A 24716-nucleotide genomic window follows, 5' to 3' on the forward strand; every position below is an offset into this window, starting at 1 on the left:
TCTGTCTCACTGCGGGCCAATCATAAGACATAAATGAAAATTGTTTTTCAGCATGTCAAATTTCAAGTACTTTTACTAAGCATCTTGTATGGTAGTCAAAGATCAAACAATTTCAAAGTGATTAAACCAGAGAGATTTGAGCTAAAAAAATTTCAAAGAATTAATGACCTAAGTAAAGGCTGGAGCAAAACTTTTAGCCTTGCTGGAAATTTTAAATTTAATTCAGCTTAGGATGGGGATGGCAAATGCACCCTTTGAGAGTGATCACTGGAAGAGCTCTGCATGTTCCTTGCCCGCTTGAAAGAAGGCAAAAGTGTTTCTGGCTCTTTTGTGCTACTAAAACGCTCTCCTTTTAAGCGTATGAGGAAGGCAAGAATCTGGTAGCTCTGGGTTTGAATTCAGCAGTGTGGGGTTCTTATTCACAGTTCCGCTAACTCCCTTAGTCTCCCAATTCTCTGTTCTCCCACCTATAAACTGTGTTTCTCTGCTCTGTAGCATGCCTGAGTGCTACGGGGTAGCACCACTGCTTCTGTTTAGCATTTCACCTCTGGTTCAGCTTGCACGCCTGGAGCGCACACTGCTTGCAGCAAGCACTACATCCCACAGGGAGCAGATGCAGTGACCATTGCAACGGACACCCTATTTTTGGTCGGGTTAACGAGGGCAACTGAAATACCAAAAGGTCATAAGAACCACCTGAAACTCCGACTGACTCTTAGGACAGTTGTGAGCTCGCTGGGAAACCTGGCTCACATCCCCTGTGAGCTCCTCTCTGCTGAACAGTTGGCATCACCCCTCTCAGACCTCCGTGTCCTCCACCCAACAGCTGATGCACGTCACTTACTGAACCACAGGGTGGCGGAAATTCTTCACGCTTTCCACTTGATCGTAAATAGTAGAGAGACGAACGTAAAAGAGCAAGTATATTAGAAGAGGCCCGGAGTATTCTGTTAGAAAAAACTAGGGAGTGAAAAAGAAAATAGCAGCATGAGGATACGAACTTGTACCAAAAAAAGTATGAGAAAAAGAAGAGCATATCTACATAACACATATTCTTCCTGCAAATGTCATTCTAGCTCTATTTGAGAACTTAAGTGACATGTGGACATTTTTTCCCCTGCTGTCTCTTTAGCAAAGGAGTAAAAAATATCTAGTAAAAAGAGACAGAGAGGTTTCTGTGCAGAACATTAATCTGGTCAGGAAGGTTTTGTGGAAGAAACTCAAAATCTCCTCTCACACTTTCAGCTGTGCCATCAGATGATTATTTTGAATCTTAATAGCACTGAAAATGCAGGCCCCAAAAGCAGCAGCAGCCCCAAAAAGCACTTGCTTTTTGTCAATGTATTTCACAATTAAGCAAGTGTTGTATCAATAAAAAGCCAACTGCATAAGAGAGGAGCAACGGATGGGCAGAGAGGAGAGAAAGGGCAGTCCCAGCACTGCAAGAGTCACCCTCAGTTCGATGCTCTGGCTTTGATTTTGCCCAGACAGCTTTGGTCAGGGCAAATCATTGCACTACAGACACCCTCCCCCCTCCCCCCCCCCCCCCAGGAAGCTATATATCATTATTGATGTGCACTTCAAAGAATTTAACAGCTGGAGGAAGTATAATGTGTTTGGAGGCACATGAGGTCTGGATTTGATTAGCTGTCCCCACTGGAATGACATCATGGGTTAAAATGGTGTAATCCAACATGTTTACCAGGGACAGTAATGGGAAAATCATAACTCAAGTGCATAACTGCTTAAGGGATAAAGATTCATAACTAGTGGCTATTTGCCAGAATTGTAATGAATAAATATATCTGCGGTTTAAGGAGTAATGTTTAATTTAGTCTACCTTTTTCAAAAATAGTATTTGGCAGGCACCTAGACCCTCGATGCAGTGTTCCTCCAAACGCTCTTCAGAAGAGCTTTGAGTGACCCAGAGGTTTTCCTGCAGAAACCTCGGCCATTAGGTTTCCTTGGCTGGGGTCCTCCAGCACCATTTCTTCCCTTATGTTGAAGCTTCAGAAATCTGTCTATAACAGCAGAACTCAGTCTCCAGAAGAGACAACCATGGCTTTTGTGCACCGTTAGTATTCTGCATCCCGAGATTCCATTCTGGATCCCAAGAGTAGCCTTTCCTGTGTGTGTGTGTGTGTGTGTGTGTGTGTGTGTGTGATTTGATCAGGGGATATCTGAGATGACACGTTTGTCATGGAACACATCAGGGCTGCATGATTATTCGATATTGGCGTAATTGCCTTTTGTCCTATTCACGTGCACGTACCGTGATAGTCTGTCAGCAAACACTGCACGAGACCATTGCTATGATCTCCACCTAACACGCTGAGCACAGAAAACGTTGGTGCAGGAAATACAAGCGCAGGCATTGTGCTCTGGGCAGGTCAGTGTGAGACCTCGGAATGAGGTGCTCTCCCAAAAGCAGCTTTTTCTCTCAGCAAAGACTTGTGCCACAAAATACACCCGTAACTGCCAACTTTTATCATCTGCTTGGCATGAATGTATTACACAGCTGCCAGGGAAAGACTGGCAGGATTTGGCACCAAGTTGTGGCTAGTGCATCCTTTTCATGCCTCATCCCTCAGCTAATTTCAGATGTTAAAAGACGAAGGAAAGGTACAGGACGAGTGGAAAATCCAGCCTCTCTTTGATGGCCAAAAATAAAAGCCACATGATAACCGGACCCATGTATTGGGGTGAGGAGAAGCAGAAGGAGGAACACAGGGACTCCTCTAGGTTAAGCAGAGAAATTCAGAGAAGCTGCTGACTGCAGCAGCCACGTTAATTGTCTAGAACACATTTCTAAACACTGCAACAAAAAGCAAAGTTTATTTTATCTTTTTTTTTTAAACTATTGATTCCCACTGGATATACACAATTCAGCCTAGCCTTCATGCTCATCCTGTAGTTGATTAATGTAATTAGAGCAAATTGCTGGGCTTGACGAGATACTCAGTTAAAGATCAGCCACCTATTATTTTTATAGATGCTCAAAAATGGGGGAATTACTAAGATACTGAATTTTGGTTCAATTTTTTTCAAAAAAAATAAATTTTAAACCAGAAAACTGAAAATAATGAAATTGTAACTTGTTTGTTGTTTCTGGGAAAAAAAGAAAAAGAAATACAATTTTGATATAAGCCAAAAAAGTGATCACAGAAAACACTGAGCATTTCAGTTCCACAGAAATGTCAAAAACATCTAATATTCAGACGCAAAATATTTTTTTTACAGTCTTGTGGGCTTGACTAGATTATTTTTATATATTTGGTGCAGCAAAATATGGCAGTCCATAACAAAAACAAAGATATCATCCTAGAGAGGAATACTCAGTTACATCTCCTTTAAAATCTGCATAGCTCAACAGAAGTATCACTAACTCCTGGAGATCCAACTTTGTAGATTGTTCCTTTTTTCTCCTGCATCTGTGCATTTAATTACATGTTTTCTATCTTGCATTGCCTTGTTTTCTTACTGTCCCCAACTCTCAGGTCTGGCACGATACTCTCTAGCTACCTCCAAGTGGCTTGGGGAGAGCTTTGCTGTTGGAAAAAACCTCTCTCAGGTGTAAATTCGCGTACAGGGTACTGAGATTGAACCTTTCTGAGCAGCTGAGTTATCAGGTCCCTGGGAATAGGTAAACTAGAAGCATCTGTTAAATAATCAGTGAAACAGGGATCTGAAATGCCTTGAAAGAAAGCTAATCTATGTGCGCCCAATATTTTTATTTCCATCAGCCAGTTAGAGACAAATGAAATGAAAAACAACAACAACAAAACAGTGTAGGATATATAATTCCTAAAACAGCAAAACATTTCATCCTGCATGAACTAGATTGGACCAGTTTCCCAAGATTTTCCAGAGGCCTCTTTTTATGTACTGATTTTCAGATTATTGTGCCAATAGTACCTCACTGAATAACAGCCAAGTCGTGGATTATAATCCCAGCCCTCATCAAACAGAGGGTGTATTTAAAAGGATTTGAATGCATAAGAGGTGAAGGAAATCTTTAAAGTTCTTTGTTGTTGGTAATACACAGGGAATGTGAGGTGGATTTTCCAGCTGGTGGGGAAGTTGAACGAGTGTCTTGACACCATCCCAAAGAAGTCACTAAAGAGAACAGAAAGATTTCTAATGAATTAGTAGTACTGCGTGGACTGGTTGGGAGAAGGCAGAAAACAACAAAAAGAAGTGATAAATTTGGGGCGAGTCTCAAAACAATTTCCCAAGAACCTTTAAAAAACTACAGATGAGCAATCTTGGCACAAGGGCACCAGCTAATTCCCCTCAATAACGCTTACGACGTGACCTTCCTGCAGTTGTGCACAGCACACCCTGCCTCATGTCACGTTGCCTTTTGGCAAGGCCTCACATTATCACATTGACGACAGGCTGCAGTGCAGAGCTGGGGAAAGGCCGTACAACCTTTTCCATGCTGATCCCACAGCTCTTTCCATGCCATGTGGGGACATTTTCCCAGTTGGTCAGCGCTAGACGTGACGCTTCCCTTTCTAGTGCCAACGGAGTGTTTGGGTCCAACCTGGAAAGGAGCGGGTGCATTGGGAGGACACTTGAAGCTGGGACAACAGCTTTGGGCCACTGCCTGCAGCTCTCGGCACAGAGAGGGACATGAAATAGCCTTAAGACTATGCTGGGTAACTGTTTGATGGAAAAACAGCTTCAGGATGTAAATAATCTAACAGACTGAGCTTAGTTTCTTTGATAAACATAAAGACAGACACCTGTGGCAGGTTTTAGTCAGGGTCAAAAGAGATGGCATGAACTGCACAGGAAGAAGAATCCTCTCTTTCCAGACAGATGGACTGTTACCACATACAAGCGTACAGACAGCAGCTACAATTTCAGAGAAACGCAGGAGACTGAGATGTCCAAAATCCCCCAAAACCTCAAATCACATTAAATTTAACATCTAATTCCCTAGACTCATTTTTCAAGCCCAACCCTAAGTGTTTTTAGACCATGATCATTAAGAAACATTATGAAGAAACATTATTAGAAACATTATTAGTTTGTGAACCAATTACTGCTTCATATGCTTTCGTACCTCATTAAAGGCCCCATAGTTAGCTGAGGATGATAACTGCACATTTTAGCATCATCTTTAAATTGTCACCTTTTAAAAAAATTTGTATTTTCATCTGACCCAAAATCCTTAATAACAGTTTCGTATCAGATGGGAAAATTCTTTCGGACTAGTTGAATATCCAGTGACTTTTGTTCCAAGTTTTGTGGAATATCTAAGAGATCTGTTCTACACAATTTAAATACTCCAAACAGGGAAATCTAAAACTTCCCTTTCCTGGACAGACTTTGTGATGACTGAGTATTAAGGCATATTTAAGACTACATCTCAGTATTTCTTGCAAATGCCAGAGGTAAGGATATATTCAGTGTAGGATAGGCAAATGGGGGATGCCTTAGGGACAGCAGCTCCCCGAGCGAGGTAGTGAACAGTGACACATGCTGCTTTTCTCTGAGCCAGTCTTATGCTTTCTCTGGGTGGAAAAGGAGAAATCACAGCTTCATCTCATCTTGGTTCCCAAGCCTGAGCTGCCTGAAACCACTGTTGTGGCATCAGACCACTTCCTCCTTCCCTGAGAGCACCTGCCTTTGCATATTCCTTGCCCAAAATGGAAAATCAGTGATAATTACAAATGCTTTTCTTTCAACCTGCATACAAACGTGCATGTATGTGTTTGTATACGGGCATATGTGTATGTATATATACGTATATGTATGTATGTGTCTGTCTGTCTATTTATCTATATTCAGCAAAGCACTGAAGTTCTGTTAGTTCTGTTTGTAACCAAATACTGAGGAGAATTCTGATTTGCTGCCAAATCTTTACAGGGCTTTGACAGCATTTTGAAATCCGACCTACGATGAGTATTATTTTAAAATGCGTAGCCATCATCTGCTATGTAGACACCTGAATGTAACAGCACTTTTAACACCTTTTAAACAGTAATAACCCCCGCCAGCTCTTCCACAGTGATATTCCTCTAGAATCCTCAAAGCACTTTGGGGAAAGAGCAAAATGCTGTTATTTTCTTGCCACAGATCTGGAAATTGAGATATAAATTCAGCAACTTATCAAGGTGACCAGAAAGTGTAAGCAAAGCAACTCACTCTCCCAAACACTGGTTCACTCACCTCTTTGTGCTCTCCTTAACCCCAGAACGGCCAGGCAAAACTTCTTTACACATAATAATTTTGTCTAGCAAAAGACACGTTAGAGGACTGAAACTACTCACAAATTTGGGTAGAGTTTGAATATCTAGAGTAGCGTTAGAGGTAGAGTTTGGCCTGCATTAGAGGGAGCGTTGCCAGCAGGTGGATATTCCAAACCTGCCTGTGGAATGTGCTCCAGGTGTCCCTGCTTGAGCAGGGGGCTGGGCTGGATGATTTCTCGAGCTCTCTTCCAACCTCAGCCATTCTGTGATCTACTTCTGCAATTCCTCTGAACATAGATGGGGCAGAAGCACCCCCCATCTGCACCATGCCTGGAGTAGCCTCTTGTTGCCCTCATAGCAGGACTGTTTCAGCACGAGGCTTTATCTAACTGAAAACAAAGCAAAACAAAAAATCCAGCTTGCTCTGTTTAGCCTGACTAAATTCTTGAAGCACCAAAATCTGAAGGGTATCCATATAAGGACTTATGCGTAGGTTCTGGAGCCCATAGTGTGCTCAACAGCAGCTAAACTTTCAACTCTCTCAGCTATCTCCCTTCGTTTCCTCAGAACTGGTAGCCTGGCATGGTTCATCATGAGCTTGTGGCATTTTTTGCACTGTGCTTGGCCCTATTAGAAGCAGCATTTTAGGAATCCTAATCAGCTAGTTGGCAGATTCAGCAAGAGATAGGGCCCCTCTTTCCTTATCAGTTAATTTCATAGTGCCCCTGGGCAGTAACAATGAGCCAAACTGTATGTGGCCCAAGGAAGGACTCAAACAATATAAAGCCATGTCAAGAAATCATGCAAAAGCAAACCGTTCTCTTCTTGTAACCTAGGAGGTTGAAAATTAATAGATTTAATTAAACAAAAATTAAAACTGATCTTCTGTGTGTAGTTTACCTTTGTGAAAGGTTACAATGCTTTGCAAGTTCAGAGCACTGGACTCTGAACAGCTGAGGACTTGGCTAACTGCACCAAGGTGTAGAGCAACATTTACTGTGTGCAATTATTGTGTGCAATTATTGTGTGGGGAATTATGTGTTCAAGCAGAAATCTCTGCCAAGTACAAACTGTCAGCTGTAAAAAGGAGGTACTTTGTGTTACAAATGATTCTAGGTGGAAAAATGACTGTAGAGAAAATAGTGACTTTTTTATTACCTGGGGATCTTCTTCTAAGATCAAGTTCTCTTATCAACCCAAGTGGTTTAGAGATGAAGAAACTTTTGGGGAATTCCTTCTCTTTGGACTTTGTGTTGTGCTCTTAAGCTGTTCACAGATTGACACAGAATGACATGTTTTTCTCTGGCGGTGCTGCTCTTTTCGGTGTACTCACATTTCCATAATCACGTCATCCACTTTGTATGGTCCTGTTCCACAACTATAGTTGCACTGGACTCAAAATATGCAAGATCTGCTATGTATCCATTGAAAAATATATTTACTGACATTCCTCACCAATGTATCCTGCAGACCCTCAGCCTTACTTTGACCATAATTCCTTCCTAAGCTAAACAAATTTTCTTACATCTGTTGTGTTCCTACTGACCAAAGAGTTTGAGAGGATTCCCATGCCTCTCCTTCCTCCAAGTTCTTCAAATCTGGTCTTTCTTCTTTTCTTATTATTATTCAATTTATTTGGATTCTTTCTTTATTTATTATATTGTCTGTACTTATTACTACAACCCTTCAGGGTTACAAATCTTTATCAATATTCCCCAAAATCAAAATTTCCCCAAACTTGCCAAAGTAAGGAAAGTGTTCCAAGTTGTCCCTGAGAGAACAGTTTGACCCAAGCACTCTTCTCTCACTGAGAGAACAGTTCAATTATTCAATTCAACACATGCTTCCTCACTGAAAGCAAAATTTCAAATACGGCTCTCTTGTCTTCTTGTACATTTTCCAGAATCTCTGAATTGGTGATGACATTGCTTGCCAACAAGAAGAAACAGACCAATTAGTGAAAATATGATTTTTTCAGATTCCACATTCTAATACTGAAAGAATTATTAGTCTCTACATTTCTAAACTGAGCAGATTCTTAATTCCTTTTAAAAAAAGAAAATATTCCATTAAAATTAAATCTATTTCCAGAAATCAAAGTATTTAAGTAATCCTTAAGTAACAATAAAAAAAATATTTACTAAAGACCTGTATTTCAGGATTATTCCGTTTTATGAAATTCAGAGACTTGGAGGTAAAATATATTTTTCACAGTTTTATGCTATTTTCTCAGTTCTATTTTGATCCTTCCGGTAGCCTGTGCTGGTAGCAACTAGATAACAGAAGATAATAAATCGGGTAGCGCAATCCCTGCTCAAATGAGGAAAGCTCTAGCAAAAGTCTGAATGTGAGCAGAAGGACTGGTTTTCCTTTTCCTACTGGCAAGAGCAGCAGTGTGGACTCTTAGGAGTAAAATGCTAACCATATTTAAAAACGTCACATGCTACATTGCAATGTTTAAGGATTCTTATACGTACTCTGTCAAACGAGCACAGCCCCTAGATTGGAGAGAGATTAAATGAAAACTCATCATCCAGCAGCGGGAGTTTCTAACACTCCTGAGAGCACAATTTTTGAAGGACACATGTAGAAAGATCCGTAAGCTCAGCTCCCATTAGTATCTTTGCAGCATTAGACAGCAAATCTGAAGTACTCCTGCCAAGCAGGGTAAAGCAATTCATAAAGCTCACAGTGAAATTAGATTATGAATTTTGGGCAATATCTATTTTATAAGACATTTAAAAGAAGACAGGATAGAGAGGGATCTAACAAAAGACACAATGCGAAGAAACTGTTTTCACCCTAAGATGCCTTCTGGAGATGAGCCATGGGATCCTGAATTTTTCTACAAGAACCAATTGCATTTGGGCTTGCATCCATGTTATCTCAGGAAATGGCCTAGTTGTCAAAGGCAAGTGACTTCTAATAGCTCCAGTGGAGGACTTTGTCCTCCTCTATAAATCAGATACTGGGCATGCTCCAAAAGGGAGGCTGAGATTCCTTTACTCAAAATGTGCCGCCAGAGTTAGGGACCTAGCTGCTCCTTTAGGAAGAGACAACAGCTTCGATCTTCTACAACATGCCTGGAGAAGGTGTTGCTCCCCCTGAGGTGGGTACCACCTTCTCCTCCTATCCTAAAATAAATAAATAAATAAAGCTGTGCACATCCTCAGGAGAATACTTGTGTTCTTGCTCCTCAAGGGAGCATCTCACGTGAGATGAAAAGCCCCGGATGCTACACGTTCAGATCCACCTCTGTGCTTAACTTTTCCTCCAGCCAGACCCATGCTCACTGCATCATGCTTTGGAGCACCAACATATCTTCACTGGGCTTCTGTGCCTCCTTTTGCCTACAAACCTGAACGTGTCATTCTGAATCAGGCCCTTCACACTTCAGCTGTCATTTTGCTGACAAGAGATAAGAATATTTTTATCCTGTGTCTTGTTTATTTAAATGGCAAACATTTAGATCAGAAGTGTCTCTCACTGTGTGCGTAAATCTTATAGAGCAGCAAGGGACATTGAACAGGAGCTCTAAACACAGCAAAACTAGCAGCAAAACTGTATATCCTATGTAAAAATAAATTTTCAATTGCTATTGTTTAAATACAATTTTCCATGCACTTTTTCTCTATTGCAATAGACTAGCTATAAAATCCCCGAGCGTTTAAACTAGATGACATGGCTAAGAAAAATATTTCTATCTCTGAGAACTGAGATAACTTAGGCTATGTAACAGAATGGGATAAACTGAATATGCAGAAACTCATGGAGCCAACTTTCTACACAGATTAAATCATTAAAAATGCCACCACTGCATTACCAATGCCTAGTCATAACTGTACTGTTTCTAATGGGATATTAAGCTTTTGTTATGTTACTGTCTTCGGCTACAAAAACCTCCAGCTGCATGAAGGGTTGGGACTCAGTGTGCTCTGGTGAGCAAGTTGGGATCTATGAGCTGCCATTATTAGGAGTCTATTAATTTGTCTCAGAGCCATGACAACAGCTAAAATATGTGAATTTGCTTCATTAAAAAGAACTGTAAGCAACTGATCATTGTTTTCAATTGCTAGGAATAATCATATTGGGACTTTTATGGCTTTCCTAACTGTGTACTTCTTACTCAAGTTCCTCACTATAGAAATCACTAATCTTGAGGTCTAATGTACGTATGTGGCTATGTTGCCCCTTACAATCGTATCTTGTTATTCAAGCAAGTGTGCTACACAAACACGCTAGTTCAGCCCAGTAGTAAGATCACTCTGAGCTCTAACACCAATGGGTGCTGTAGGAAAGGTCACTCTATATGTCCCAATTTTTCACTTTCAGGTCTTTCTATTGTGTTTTGCTTTTTGGTCTGTGAAAAAACGAGTTCACAGCATCTAGCACAGTAGAACCCTTAAGGTTCAACTTCCCTCCAGCCTGATTCATGTGGAACATGTTGCCTTTCCCCTGCCACCCCGACCTCCAACAGATGCTTGTAGGAAATAACTGAAGTCCAAAGGCAAATCACACCATGATTCTCCCACAGCAGGATACAGGTGTTAGTGCTCACAGCAGAAGCTTTTGTTTGACGATATAGGTTTGACAGATTACAAAGTTTGTGACTCCTGAGCCTGGCCAGACATCCTCGGCCCTGCCTTTGGGTCAGACACTCCCATCCAATAATCTTCCCGTTTTAGTAAAAGGATTACCAGATATTTTTTTTCTTTTTAGTATCCTTTCATTTTAAAAGCTAAGGCAAAATGAAGTAAATGAATATATTTTGCTATGGATTCCACACAGACATATAAACCCAGGATAAACTGTAATTGCTTTAAAAAAAAGATTTATCTCTCCCTCAGACAATATTGTTATGTCCACCTTCTAATCTTTAATTGGATGTCTGAGTTAGCACATCGATAACTTGGCTCACTATCAATTTAATTCTGTTTTGACTGCTGACAAAGTAATTGCACCATTTGACATGGGAAAGGACAGGCCGAGGAAGCTGAAGTAATTTGATTCTAAAACATATTGTACATTAAGATGCATTGTTGATTGGTACAAGGACATACTTACTGTGGTCCAACTGACCTGCTGACCCAGGTCTGTAAAATACAACGTGATAATGGAAGAAACTGCAAGACTTTGAATGCTAATGGAATCCTTCAAATAGGGCCCATCTGTAATAATAAAGAGGCAAAAGGAAGTGGCATGAGCAATATATATCCTCTCAGCGAGTCAGCTAAACTGTAGCCTGCACAACTAATGGTCAAGGAGTTAGAACTTTTTGTGCCTTAGTGACTGTGCCTTAAATGTGAAGCAGACAACTTCTACTCTGATTATTTTGGGTAACTTGCCTCTTCTGCTCTGAGTGAGAGCATTTGTGTAGCAGTCACCCTCTCCTCACCATAACAAAAGCACCAGGTTGCCATGACACTGGGCAGCCACACACAGCACGGGTTATGAGGCTGTATCTGCTAACCTAGACCATCTGAGACACAGCATGCAAGACACACATAGCTGCTATGCAGCGTCATTACATGCTCCGGTATTATTTTCTGAGCACGCATGACCAGGCTATTTTACGATAAGTGGCACCACAGTGATGCAAGCAGCCTTTTCCTGGGCGAAGGCTCACAGCCCACAGTTTGGATGTCAGCTGGCTGACCCAGGCAGACCGGCTGTGCCTGAGCAGCACAGAGCCCTTTCTACAGTGTTCTGAGTCATTTGCTTCCAACTCTGTCAACCCAAAGTGTACAAGGAACAGCATCAAATGACAATGTCTACTTCCCTTTTTGCAAACAGGCAGTGAACTGGGTATTATTGGGTATTAGGAAACCTTGGCAGTCCCTGACATGGGGTATTGCCATGGCCATAACACTTCTTTCTCTTTTTCACTTCACAGAACGTCTCCCTTTTGATATATGTCCGTTCACTGCTTATGTCAGTGAGGGTGCTAAATCACACCAGGGGCTGAGTCCTAGAAACTGAGTCCTCCATTCCCAGGGCTCTGCAAAGCTGTCTGGAATGCCACAGGGTCTCTATTAGCTCCAACTCACATTTCCGCATCTGCCAAGAGCTGGCGAACTGGCTGTCTCCTGCAGCCGCTTGTCTTCTAATGAGGCTTTCTGAACAAGGATCACAACTGACAGTGCAGTTAAGGGGATTTTCCACAAATGGTATTACATTTATCAACTGCCCTGTCTTCATTATTTCATAAGATGCTCTATTCTGAAACAATTTTACATGTGGTAGATATGAAAATCATCAGATTCCTTTATTGATGTGGATGTTAGCAGGTTGATCACAGATATCAACTAACGATAAAATGCTAATAACTTATATAAAGGGAGTAACATAATTGGGAGGAAAAGGCTAGTAATATGTTAGATGTTTGACATGCATATGAATACTTACTGCGTTCCAGTTGCAGGCCAACACGGGAAGGGTACCACTGCGGACCTGGTCAAATCATAAAGCATTACGGTTAATTTCATGGTGGAGGACCTGAATTCACCTTTTTAATTATTAATTTTACTTTATTTATTTATTTAAATAGTTGCAAATGTGAGCTGAAATTCCTTTTGTGAGCCTCAGCTATATGAGGCAAGGACAAGAGAAATAGGAGACCACAGTATGTATAAGTTGGAGCAGAAATTCCTTTTTCCCATTCTTGAGTGTTGAATGGGTTAATTTCAATGCTGACTACTCCATCAAAGCACGAAAAATGCAGTGTGGTCTGCAAATGCCCAATTTGCATGGGATAATTGCCGCTAGGTATTACATAAAGAGAGAACCCTGTTTATTTTTTTTTCAAAAACTCTATGTTAAATGTAGTCAGTCCACCTGGCACCAATTGCTTTTTCTACAGTCCAAGCCAAATGGTTTGCTCTCTTTCTGTCAGGGAACAAAACCAAACTCATCCAAAACCAAACTTTTTCAGTGAAATTTGATCAGAGGAAAGGAAGCAGATACCTTCCTCCTCCTATAAAAAAAGTCTTCTCATGTGCAGCTCTTGATTGATTAGTCAATTTTTTTCATTCTTATCATTCAAATACTGTTTTTGTTCTCATTTCCCCTGGCTGAAAAATCCACTTTTCCATTGGAGGGAGGAATAAAGTCAGTGCTACTAAGGACTTCATTTTTTCCCCCTGAAACACAGGAGGACAGAAACATTTCAGCTTGAATTCTGAGGTTGCACCCACATTCTTGCACCTAAGGAAATTTCCCCATTTGGATTTTTTCCTGAGATTACTGTAATGATTCTATGTAGGGTGAGAGGAAAAGTATTCATCCAGAAAGTGTGTCTATATCTGGGTATGTCCCAATAGCCCTCTACAGCCAAATACTGGAAAAGGTTGGAACTGCCTCTTCAAAATGCTGCCCAGGCAAATACTTCTTAGCAAATATATAGCAAATGATTTAGACTGCAAACAATGAGTTGGCAGCTTGTTAGTAAAGCTGTAAAGACACAACTCCCATTTAGGAATATAAAGGACACACGGCTAACACTACTCCTAACCTACCCCTAATCAGGGATACTTTCTTAATAATCCCATAAAATAGCCAAAAGCAACAGAAAAAGCAGAGTCTTTGGGTAGCTAATACTGCATGAGAGTATGTATTATTTCCCTTATACCCATCAAGATAAGGATGTTTCCTAAAAGCAGCCTTCTATGTAGTTTAAAGGTTGTTTCTAACCACTACAAAGCAGCTGGCAGTTGTTGATAGGTGTCCCTTTCTGATGGAGGATGGAGACCCATTAATGTGTTTGAAGAGGGACAGCTCCCCAGCTGTCCCTTAGGTGCTACAGCAGGTCTGCAGAAGCAGACATGGTCACTCAACCTGTTAGCTTGTCCAGCTGTTTGTTGTGCTTCTACATAGGAGCCCTTCCAGATATGCCTAGAAAGGCTGTAGGATCAACATTCTTGGAGAATTCAAAACTCAAATGGAAAAGATTCCAAATAATCTTATATAGCTTTAAGGTTATATATAACATATCTGAGAGGGACACAGCACAATGTCACTTCAAAAGCACTCAGGGCCAGGGTAAGTTCTGTAGGCAAGACTGGGCACTGAATGAACCTGCGCACCAGGCTTTTAGCAGGAGGGAGGGAACCTATCCATGAAGCCACAAATATATTTTCAAGGCACCATGACAATGTGTGGCTATTAAAGATAACAAAATGAAACTAGAGAAAGAGCAGCTGTCTGACTTGTCAGGGAAGATGTGATTTGCTGCAGGACTGCAGGTATTAATAGTCATTTGGGAGCCTGAAATGCCATATCCTTGTGTTAAATTGGAACCTTCCCCCTATACCCCATATGATAGTATGTTTCAATAAAAGCCAATTTACCTGATCCTGTGGCAGTGTGCTTTAAGGCATGGCTTGCAATCTTCACAAGGTCATGTGTTCTGGCACATCTGTATTTAGGCACGTCATCCCACATTTTCAGTGCTTTAGCCTCAGTATGCTGTTATTTGTGAATGTTTTGAATGTTATTTTTGAATACTCAAAGATTTAGGTATATGGAAGTCTGCACTCTGGCTGCCGCTCATTTGTGACAAACTTGGTCAAGACACTCCACCACTCTCAGTCCCTGGTCCCCAGGCCAGCCTTGGGCTTCTGTGTGTACTTTGCTGGAGGGACCTGGAATTAGCTGTTAGGATGTGCTTCCTCTCAGTGTTTAATTGGGGCTGGTGGGACGTGCTGTGGGGCTTAATAATATTCATAGAAATGCTATGCCAAAGGCATAGTAGAACTCCTTTCTCTCTGCAAGTGCAGTGGTTTCAGTGTGAACAGAAAGGTCTCCCACTCTCAGGCTTTACCGGTAAGCAGAGTTTGGCTAAGCTGCTCTCAAGTCTTAGCATTCATTGCAGAGATGTAGCTGCAGCTGCATGCAGCATTTGAAGCCCTTTCTGCATTTCCATTTCTAGTGAAGCTCTCTTTGTTTCATATTTTCCTAATTTTTCTTTTTTTTGAATAGGATTTACTTCCCAGTTAATTCACTAGCACTCTTGGTGCCTTCTGCAGAGATTAAATGGCAATGCAGGTGCGTAGGTGACTGCTGCTTACCTTGCAACTCTTGAGAAGCATCAAATCAGGCAGGTATCTAGACTTATTTACAAGTATTATAATATTATAATTGTTATAATTATATTATAATATTTACAAGTATTACAGCAGGGCATCCAAGCTCAGCCATGAGCTCTGCATGGCGCTCAGTAGATTATATTCCTCTAGGTAGTCCCTTCTGTGTTCTTTGGATCCCTTACGCAGCTGGTCTTGGTTTCGGATACGCATTTCACACTTGGAACTTGGAAAGCTGTAAAAACAGCTACCAGTTCAGCACACACAGCTCTCATATGGTTTTTGACTTGAAAAAAAGCAGGTGCAGGCTGTCCAGAACATAAGAATGGGCAAGATGGTTCAAAGCAGGGACCTACTTACCCACTATTATGTCCCTCCAACAGCAGCCAAGTTTCTGATAATGCCTAATATAGCAGCATCTTCATTTAGTGACAGGTGTTGTAATTCCTCCACTATATTTCTAGGATTTCTAGCATTTGTGTAGAATAATGTTTTTTTTTTTTTTCAATCTGCTTAAATAGCTACCAAAATGGCTTCTTTTTCCATCTCCTATTTGGTTATTTCTTTCCTCTTATTTTTCACTTGAGGGTACAGAAAGTTTGTTTCCATGTCTTTAAATCCACTACCCTCAACTGCATTCCCTGCATGTAGGTACACACCTGAGAGCTTTCCTCATTCCTCATCTGAAAGGCACAAATCATCATCTCCTGTGTGTAAAAGGTTTCCTAATTCATGATTAGTCTTAAGCCTTTTACCTTATTCCATCTTCTCAGCCAGAAAATTGTTAGACCTTTGTGAAATATTTCAGCCCCAAACAAAAAAAAAGCTGTTCATTATAGAAAAACAGTGAAAATATTTTAAAGTTATAACCTAAAGCATATTAATTTTCAACACAAGATGATCAGTTCAATCGCAGGAATTCAGGACAGTTTTAAAAGCCCATATAGAGTTTTAAAAGCTCCCAAGGGTTCTTCTTATCCACATGATTCAAATTGACCTTAGTGTATTCTCCACAGCTTTAATACCAATAGGTTTTGAAAATTTAACAGCTAAGAAATCTATATACTAGGTATTTTCCAATTGTTATGTAATTGAATGGATCCCTCTAATTTTTATTGTGTTTCATAAAGAACCTTTTATGAAAGTCTTTAGTGCACTGTCTCCTTTATAGCAAATTATATGATCAAATACCCATTTGTTACAAGGTCTTTATGAAGCTGAGTCAAGCTGCATGGGGGCAAAGGCAAAACATAACCAAGATAAATTAGACATGTTCCTTTATATGCAGCCCTGCAAAAGCTATTCCTCCAGGGAATGAGGACTCTAAGAAATGCGAAATGGAGCTGATGGACAGTGTTTGTAGGTAATTAGCAGACTGACTTTCCATGAATGGCTAATTTTATTATCAGGTAAATTGTTTGTTTCTCATTGTATTTCACCACTCATGCATCTCTAAGAACAAACAGGCTTAATAATTACAAGCAGTACCTGCTGTGATATGAATCCAGTGATATTAACATAAAATTACTGTAATTAATCATCAGCAGCATGTTGTGAAAATCTGCAGAAATATAGGAAATTCTGGGTAACACTGTGGCACCAACATCCCTTATATGATCACAAAAGCTACACATAGCTGAGAAATGTAACAGCACTTGCTCATGTGAACTGAGCCTCGATTAACTATATTCTGCTACCTTAAACCACATTACAGATTTGATATTTGATATGCAGCAACAAAATGAGGTAGTTAGGAAAGATTCACCTAATTCTGTGTGTAGGGAAGCTGTTTTCTGGTGTAATATATAGAGACAGACATTGCTCTAACATAAATTATCTGAAAACTAACTTGCCAAGGTCTTTCCTTGACAAGTGGATGCTGAGCAAATAAAGTTATGCTGTGTCCATGACCTTAAACAGCTACAGCTAGAAATGTTGTTTTTCTTGGTGTTAACATATGTGTTCTCAGGACCACTTCTGAGAAACCAGGAACAGATGGAGCTATCACGGTGCTGACAGTCACATCCTTTGCTGGACTGAGTTTGCCTAACCTGAGCGGGCAGCAGGAGAGCAGAAATGCTGAAATGACTTAAAGCTCCTGCTTTCATTTTGGGGAAGGCCAACACAACAAAACAACCAATGAGCAAACAAACAAACAAACAAAACTGTGGGATTTCCTGGTCTGACAGGGCTAACATTGTCATTTCAGTGGTTCCTGAGCATGACAACAGAGCAAACCCAAGCTGCCATAGTAAAGCTGAGCTGGGGCATGAGAGAAAATACCTGGTTTCTCCTGTGCTGGCCTGCAAATGGCAACCCCTGGGCAGTGACATCTGAAGAGACCACTCCGGATGCCTTCCTGGGCGTCTCCTTCAGAGCTGGGATGGAGCAGCTCCAGGTGGCCCTGTTGCGGACCTGCATTTTTTCCGTATGGAAGGACCTTGAATAGGCTGTGTCAAGCCTATACTTGAACTAGATCCATGTTTTTTATGAGAAGTCAGTGAAAAGAGCAGATCCAGTGTGTCTTGTTGAGCAGTATCTCAGTAGGGTACTAAAGTAGATGTTTTTAATGGCGCTACTCAGATATAAATCCATTTTATTTCTCAGCTTCTATTTCTGCATCTCTGTTTGATCTGTAAGCCTTCCAGGGCAGATCTTCAGCTATGTGTGTTTACAGAAGCACCTTGACATCTAGTTGCTATGGGGACACAAATCACCACTTTCTTAATAGCCTGTGGAATTTGCAAACAGAGCATTTTGATCATAAATATTCATTTCTTCCTTCTAGTTTTCAGTACATAAAAATGCAGCTAGCTACAAACACGACTTAGCTTTCAGTCTCAAGCGGTTGGACGCTGAAAGCAACTGTGGAAGTTTAGACAAGCAAAAAGCATCAGAAACTAGAAACAGGCAAGCGTGAAAGCAACATTTGTGTATGTATTTTTGTATTTTCGAGCCATCATTTCTCTTTTCCACTTAAAAAGAAAAGGCCTTGTGCATTTCAATTTTCCATGTGACTTGCTGCAGAAAGTATAATTAATTTTGATCTTACTCTGGATTTAGATAGTCTGTGGGCAAGGGAAGGGAATGAGGCTCACCTTTTATTTCATCACTGGCAATCGTAGAGCAGAATACAGAGAAACTGCAAAACAGATATCCTGGCACAACTGGATCTCGGAGCAATGTAGCAGCATTGGCAGAAACACCATTAAACAGTGCAGGGAATAGGGTGATATGCCAGAGCCAAGGATGGCTTCAGAGATCACTGAAGTGTTGTTCTGAGCTCTGTGTTAGGTCTAGCATTTCTTCTGAACATTTCTTAGTCAATTAGTTAATAAAAAAATGCTTATGAAGCACTTTATTCGTTTTCATTTTCTTTCAGTATTTGACTGTCTAGGGGATAACTCACTCTGCAGCCTTTAATCTAACCAGGATGCACTCCCTCACTAACCAGTAATAGCAGCACTTTATTTTTTTTCTCTTTTTTTTTTTTTTTTTAAATCAAATGGCCAAACCAGTGCTGACAATGATTAACTGAGCACGTTTGAACTGGTATTATTTCCTCCTTAATGCAAATTACCTTCTGATACCTTCTGCTCATTAGTTCACCACCCTGCAAATTACACCCCACTAACAACAGCACTAAATTGTGGTGTCTTGAGGAAAAGGCAGCACAGAGCTTTGGCAGCAGATCAGATGCCAGCACGCAGGTCAGAGACACTGTTGTTTTCCTGTGCCCTTTTTGAGAGACGTTTACTTGGACCAGTATAATTCCCCCATGCCATCACCTTAATGAGGTGGAGAGGAGGTGTCAGCATGTTAGGGAATCTGCTGCCAGACAGCTTTTCCCATCCGAGCTCCAGGCAGAGGATGGATCATTCCGCCAGCGCTCCTGTTGTCCCAGTGGGGAGCGAGGCTGCAGCAGTGCCTTGGCAGCACATAGACACTGTGAGCAGAGGCAGGAAACTCAGTGGATTCCAGGTTTGCCTCCTGCGTGTGCTTGAATACTCTTGGTTTTTTGAGGGATGAGTCCTTCTTTCTAGCCTTTACAGCAATTGCTGAATGGCCTCTAAAATCCTTTACTGCCTGTATCTATCTGTGTAGTAAATGTTGTTCTGATGATTCAAAAAGCCCTACTATACTCTGCCACACCTAAAACTTCATATCGAGGCAGCTAGCCAGTATGTTATGTTTGGATTCACACAGTTTAAAGTGGAAAGTTTATGACAGATCTTGAAAGCCTCCAGAACAGCATCATTTTTTAGGGACCAGAAATGTTCCTTTAATCGTGCCTGCAAATCATCTCATTGTGTATTAAGACAGTCCTTGTCAATGATCAAACTAAAAGACAGTGTTAGCTTTTTACAGGGCAATATTGCAACCACTTCTCTGGTCTAATGGATACTGGGGTTATCTCCAGAAGCAAGTGGATTGCACTCCTAGAGATGAATCTATTATATGTATATGTATCATAGAGAACTCCCTACCTGGTAATTCTCAGCTAGAGGTGCTCAAGCTCTGAGCACTTTCAGAATCCTCCTCAGTTCATCTGTTTGTGTTCACTTGCTTTAAACAGCTAGAGAGAAAATGAAAATATTTTGAAAGGGAAAGTAGTGGATGAAACAGCAGACTTGGGCTCAGAGACAGGGTTTTATTCCCAGAGTCTTCTGTGAACCAGAGATCCCTGTACTACTTTTTCCCTAGGTAAGCGGTAAGGATGAAAGTGCTTGAGTCCTTCGTCAAACACTTGAGACTAATTGCTGAGTACAGAAACTAGTTACAGTCTAATATTGATTGGCACAGCATTGCTGGGGGAATGGAAGGAAGCAAATGCAAGATGGGGAGGCACAGGTAGATGTGCAAAGAGTAATTAGAAATACACACTTTGAATCTGCTAGTAACAATGAGCGGCCCCGCGTGAGAGCCGCCCACAAGTCACATCAGCACAGCTTGTGAGCGAGCTGCAGGCCCAGAACAGCTAATACATCAGCTGTTTGAAGATGAATCACTTCCAACAGAAACATAAAATAGAATAAAATAAAATAAAATAAAATAAAATAATTTTAAAAAGAAAGATCATGGCAATTTGGGGACGATTTAGAATGAGGCAGAAACCCCCTCCGCTAGATTATTTTTATTATCAGTGAATTGTTCAGCTTTTGTCTTTGATGCCTTGGTTTCAATAGCTTGAAATAGCATCAAAAATCAAAGACAATAGCAAAACAAACAAACAAACAAGCACGGGCTTTAATAAAGAGAGGGAGCAAACAAATATAAGAAAAATTGCCATCAGAGAGTGACACCCTTGACATACAAGTCATGACAGTTTTCCCTTGTCTCTGCCTTACCCTACCTCCTGAAGTCCATCTCCTTGTTATCTTTTGGCTGCATTAGGGGAAGTCTGAACTTAAGAAGTAGCTGAGCACTTCATGAAGACCCTGTTCATAAACTTCCCCCTAAGAGAAGCTGCTAGGTCTTTCTGTAAAGCCATCTGCCCAACTCTGATGCCCAAACCAGGATGAACTCCTTTCAAAACTTGCAGTAACTGCAGAGCACTTTTAAAGACCTGAAATGATCCTGACTTTGGCATTATCGACAGGCATCCATCTTGTTAACAGACGTGAATTTTTTTTTTCCACAAGCCATGGCCACCCACTGGTGTTTTTATTATTTCGAATTTCTTCAATTAACATTTAGCTAAATCTATTGTAGAATATCAGGGTAAGGCTGGAAATTAACAGACTGTTATTCAGATAAAAACAGACTGAGTTTAAATCGACCTAGGAATATTTGAGTTTAAATTGATCTAGGAGCTGCTTAATAATCAAAATTGCTTTGGCATTTTCTTTTACCAGTCTGGTAGGCGTTAACTCTTCTTTCTGTGTGGGACTGTACATTCACTCAAGCCTGGATTTCTTGTACAGTACCTTGCACTATCCTTTTCTCAGGCGAGCCTTGGGCACTGCAATAATACCCCTTGCGAGTAATAATAAGCAATTCTGATCATTTTTATTTGTTTCTCATAGAGATCTATCAATTAAACCTACTACAAAAACAAGAAAAGCAAAAAAAAAAATCTAGGAAAAATCTAGCTAGGAAATCTCCTTTTCTTAGTGAGGCATTTAAATAGCATCTCACATTTGTTCTCCAGTTGTTTATACAGGCTGTCATTTGTGATGCATTGTTAGAGCCGTGTAAATCTCAGCTGGGAACAATATCCCGGAGAGCAGACAGGGCCAGTTCTGCTTCAAGCTATGTCTCAATAGATTCACTGCCTTTTCTTTTATTACTCATCTGAAATGTTATCTGTAATCCTGCTAATGAAATGCAATAACATCGGATGTAGCAGCTGCCAAAAAGAGAGAAATAATGTGAATATCCATTAAAGTTTTTGAATTAATCTTTACTTTTTCTATTACCAATTGAAACATCTCTGTTTTTCTGAAGCCTATCTTATTTTTGCAAGTGTTTAATGGATAGCCTGTCTTTTGTGTTTTAGATACTTTATTCCCCAGTTCAATAGGTCATTAGGCATGCAGTTAAGTTCATATTGGTTCTGAATGTTTCTTACAGGATTCCAGCCAAAAGAGACAAAAGAGCCCAAGATGGGTGAAAGGTAGATAAATTATTCTTGTTTCATAGATGGGAAAATGAAGCTCTCTTTTGGGAAAGTGTGTGACACAAAACCTACCCATGTCAATAGCATGCGTCCCACACATTTGGAATTGAGCTTTGAAGACCCAGATTCTAAACATCACGTTCCCTTCAATGGGAATCATCAGACTTTAAAAATACTAGTCAGTCCTCAGACCTTTAGTGATATTAGAAGACCAAAAAAGTCTTAAAGATCTGACTCTTCCTTAAAAGAGTCTTCCTTAAGTAACAGGTAACTCAGTGTACTGCAGCTAAGCAATCTAAACCAGCTACACCATTGTGGCTGCAGCTAGGGCATTCCCTTTGCAAAACTGGACAGAATTAGTTTTCTGCAGTTCCAACACAGAATGTGTGATAAAGACAGAGAGGCTGAAAAATTGGGGAGTAAGCATAAGCTAAATTTAGAGTTGCTTTGAAGACAAATATTGCGATGCTGACTCAGTTTGGCCTCTGCTTTTTTAGTTATGTTAGGTCGGCAATGTCATTCTCATTTCCAGGCTAGCTATTACAAAAGAAGTGAAAGTATTCGAAATTCGCATAAGCGTGCTTCAATTATTTTGGCAGATAACCCATAAATTCAAGTTACACAAATTTATACCAGCAGACAAACCCTTGTGTTTTGTATGGAAAGGTTTGCAAACATGTGCCAGAAATAAGGAGACACGTCCTCCTCCTGCTACTGCTTCTCATGTCCATCAAAAATGAACCATAAGGAAGCATAAGGGATGGGCTGGTTTTATGGCTAAAGCAGCAAGGAAAGGTCTCTGTTCTGGCAAGTACATTCTACAGGGCCTGGAAGCAATTTCCTCGAGAATTAGCTCTCAAACTGGGAGCTGGGGAGGAAGATGGCAGCAACTGATTTTGTGGCAGGAGCTGTTGCTTGCAGTGTGCTGAGCCTTGCTAAACAAAAAAAAAGTAAGAGTTTAAGTACACTTAAGCCTCAGTGTGGTAGTAACAAGAAATTCAAGCAGCTTCTAGTAAAATGAATTGTGTTGACAAGCGTAACATGGTAAAACGAGCTTAGAATTTTCATTTGAAATTCATCATAAACTAGTTTTCTGCTAGCTGTTGTGTGGCTAAGACAAAAGGAAAAAACATCTGGATATATAATTTTAAAAAATCCAATGTTTCCTCCTAATCCAGTCATTTATATTTACAAAGACAACACAGATGAATGAGTAATTTATCCAGACAAAATCACAGTACTTCTTAGCATCCTTTTCCAGTAACTGCTCATCCCTAATAGATTAGTCTTCATTATTCATTTCAATTGAGTCATTATGCATAAAGAGAGCAGAAATTTTTTTGAAAACCATGTCCTGATGTGACAGCCAACCCAGTGTAGTCTGAATTCATGCTAGGGATGAACTGCTGGGGTTTGGCACTCTGTGGTCAAGCAGCCTGGACAGGGCGATATTGATTGTCCCTTTGAAGATTCATTCATTAATAGATTACAGCTGTGACTCTCGGCTAGAACGAACTACTTAGGGTAAAAACAGGGAGAAAGGAGATGGAGATTTGTTAAGGAATGTACATTTTGTGGTTACTTATCTGTGGAGAGCATCCAGCTCAAGGCCACTTATGGCAAGATCAGATCATGGACCTTTTTTTTCAAAGCCTGATCTAATATCAGAAGAAAAATCTCTCTGCAAGCCTCTGTGCCTTACATATATCTTATTTGGGTCTCTTCATCTGTGAGATACATGAGAGGCTCCTGGTTGATTGACAAGCCAGTATTATGAAGCCAGCTTGGGAGAGCCATAAATAGCATAAATCAGCTTCTCTGAGTCCCCAGCTGGTGCATTCATCAGGCACATGAGTCTCTCCAGGCATCAAAATTGACAGATTTCATTAACTTTCTTCAACTGAGAAACCAGCAGTAATAGGCAGTGTGGAGAAATCAGAGGAATTGGAGGTTTGGAGCAGGACTGTGTTATCAGCCACTGCAGGTTACACGGAGCCGGCAGGCAAGACACTGGCTTAGCAGTCACTGTTCTTACTGGTGCTACTATTAATGACTAATTCCTTTCTCACCTCTCTGAGCATTGCTGTTCAACATCATGGCCAACCTCTAGTATGGATTTATGCGCTGCTGTATGAACCCTTCTCTTTCAGGTGCAGCACTGCTTTCAGCAATTGCATTTTAGTACAGGGCTTGCAAACTGTGGAGTTTTTCCTTAAGCTCTTGCTTTTCGAGTCGTTGAGTTCTAGTAGGTGAGTTCTCAGAGGTCATTAAAATCAGGAAAGTTGCAGATACAGAGTTTGAAAATCTCTAGCAGATTTTTCAGAAAAGGTAAGAAAATAAAGACTCTCCACCCCCCCAAAAAAAATAAGTTTTAGTACCTCACATTCTTTCAGCTACTCTCACAAGCCTCGTCTTACGATTTCTATCCAATGAGAGATTTTTCTCCAAGCCAGTCTAGTTTCCACAGCTTCCATGGCTTCTATAGCTCCATGTTCTGAAGCGATTCCTCCTTAGGTTGGGGATAAACAAGAACCTACTGGTTTTAAAATGTTGCTCTCCTTCAAGTTGGTTAGGCCTTGCTGAGCTGAGCAGTACTGAGGAACAACCTTGGAGGGTGAGAAGAACCAGCAGCAGTTGCAAGAAAAAAAAAGAGGGAGACTGTGCATAGGCTGTGAAGTTGGAACTGTTAGTCCTCTGTCCTCAGAGATGATACGGCATCTCCTCGTATTAGGCAATAAAGACCTTATCCAAAACACTTAGAAGTCAGTGGGAAGCTTTGGTAGACTCATTGAAATGTCACACTGAGGAGCATCTGAT

At 40.7% G+C, this 24716-nt stretch overlaps 1 protein-coding gene across 1 annotated transcript in view; it reads right to left on the bottom strand.

Moving 5' to 3' along the window:
* Window positions 1-24716, bottom strand: part of TECRL (trans-2,3-enoyl-CoA reductase like) — a 55709-nt gene that overhangs the window by 10273 nt on the left and 20720 nt on the right. The window contains exons 3-5 of the mRNA XM_010215779.2: window positions 12606-12650; window positions 11265-11368; window positions 845-960 (exon numbers count right to left, since the gene is read on the bottom strand). Coding sequence (XP_010214081.2) covers window positions 845-960; window positions 11265-11368; window positions 12606-12650 — 265 coding nt within the window. The remainder of the gene's footprint in view (window positions 1-844; window positions 961-11264; window positions 11369-12605; window positions 12651-24716) is intronic.

Source organism: Tinamus guttatus, unplaced genomic scaffold (assembly GCF_059628265.1).
Source record: "Tinamus guttatus ecotype Peru unplaced genomic scaffold, ASM5962826v1 Tinamus_guttatus_pri_ptg000945l, whole genome shotgun sequence".
Lineage (NCBI taxonomy): Eukaryota > Metazoa > Chordata > Aves > Tinamiformes > Tinamidae > Tinamus > Tinamus guttatus.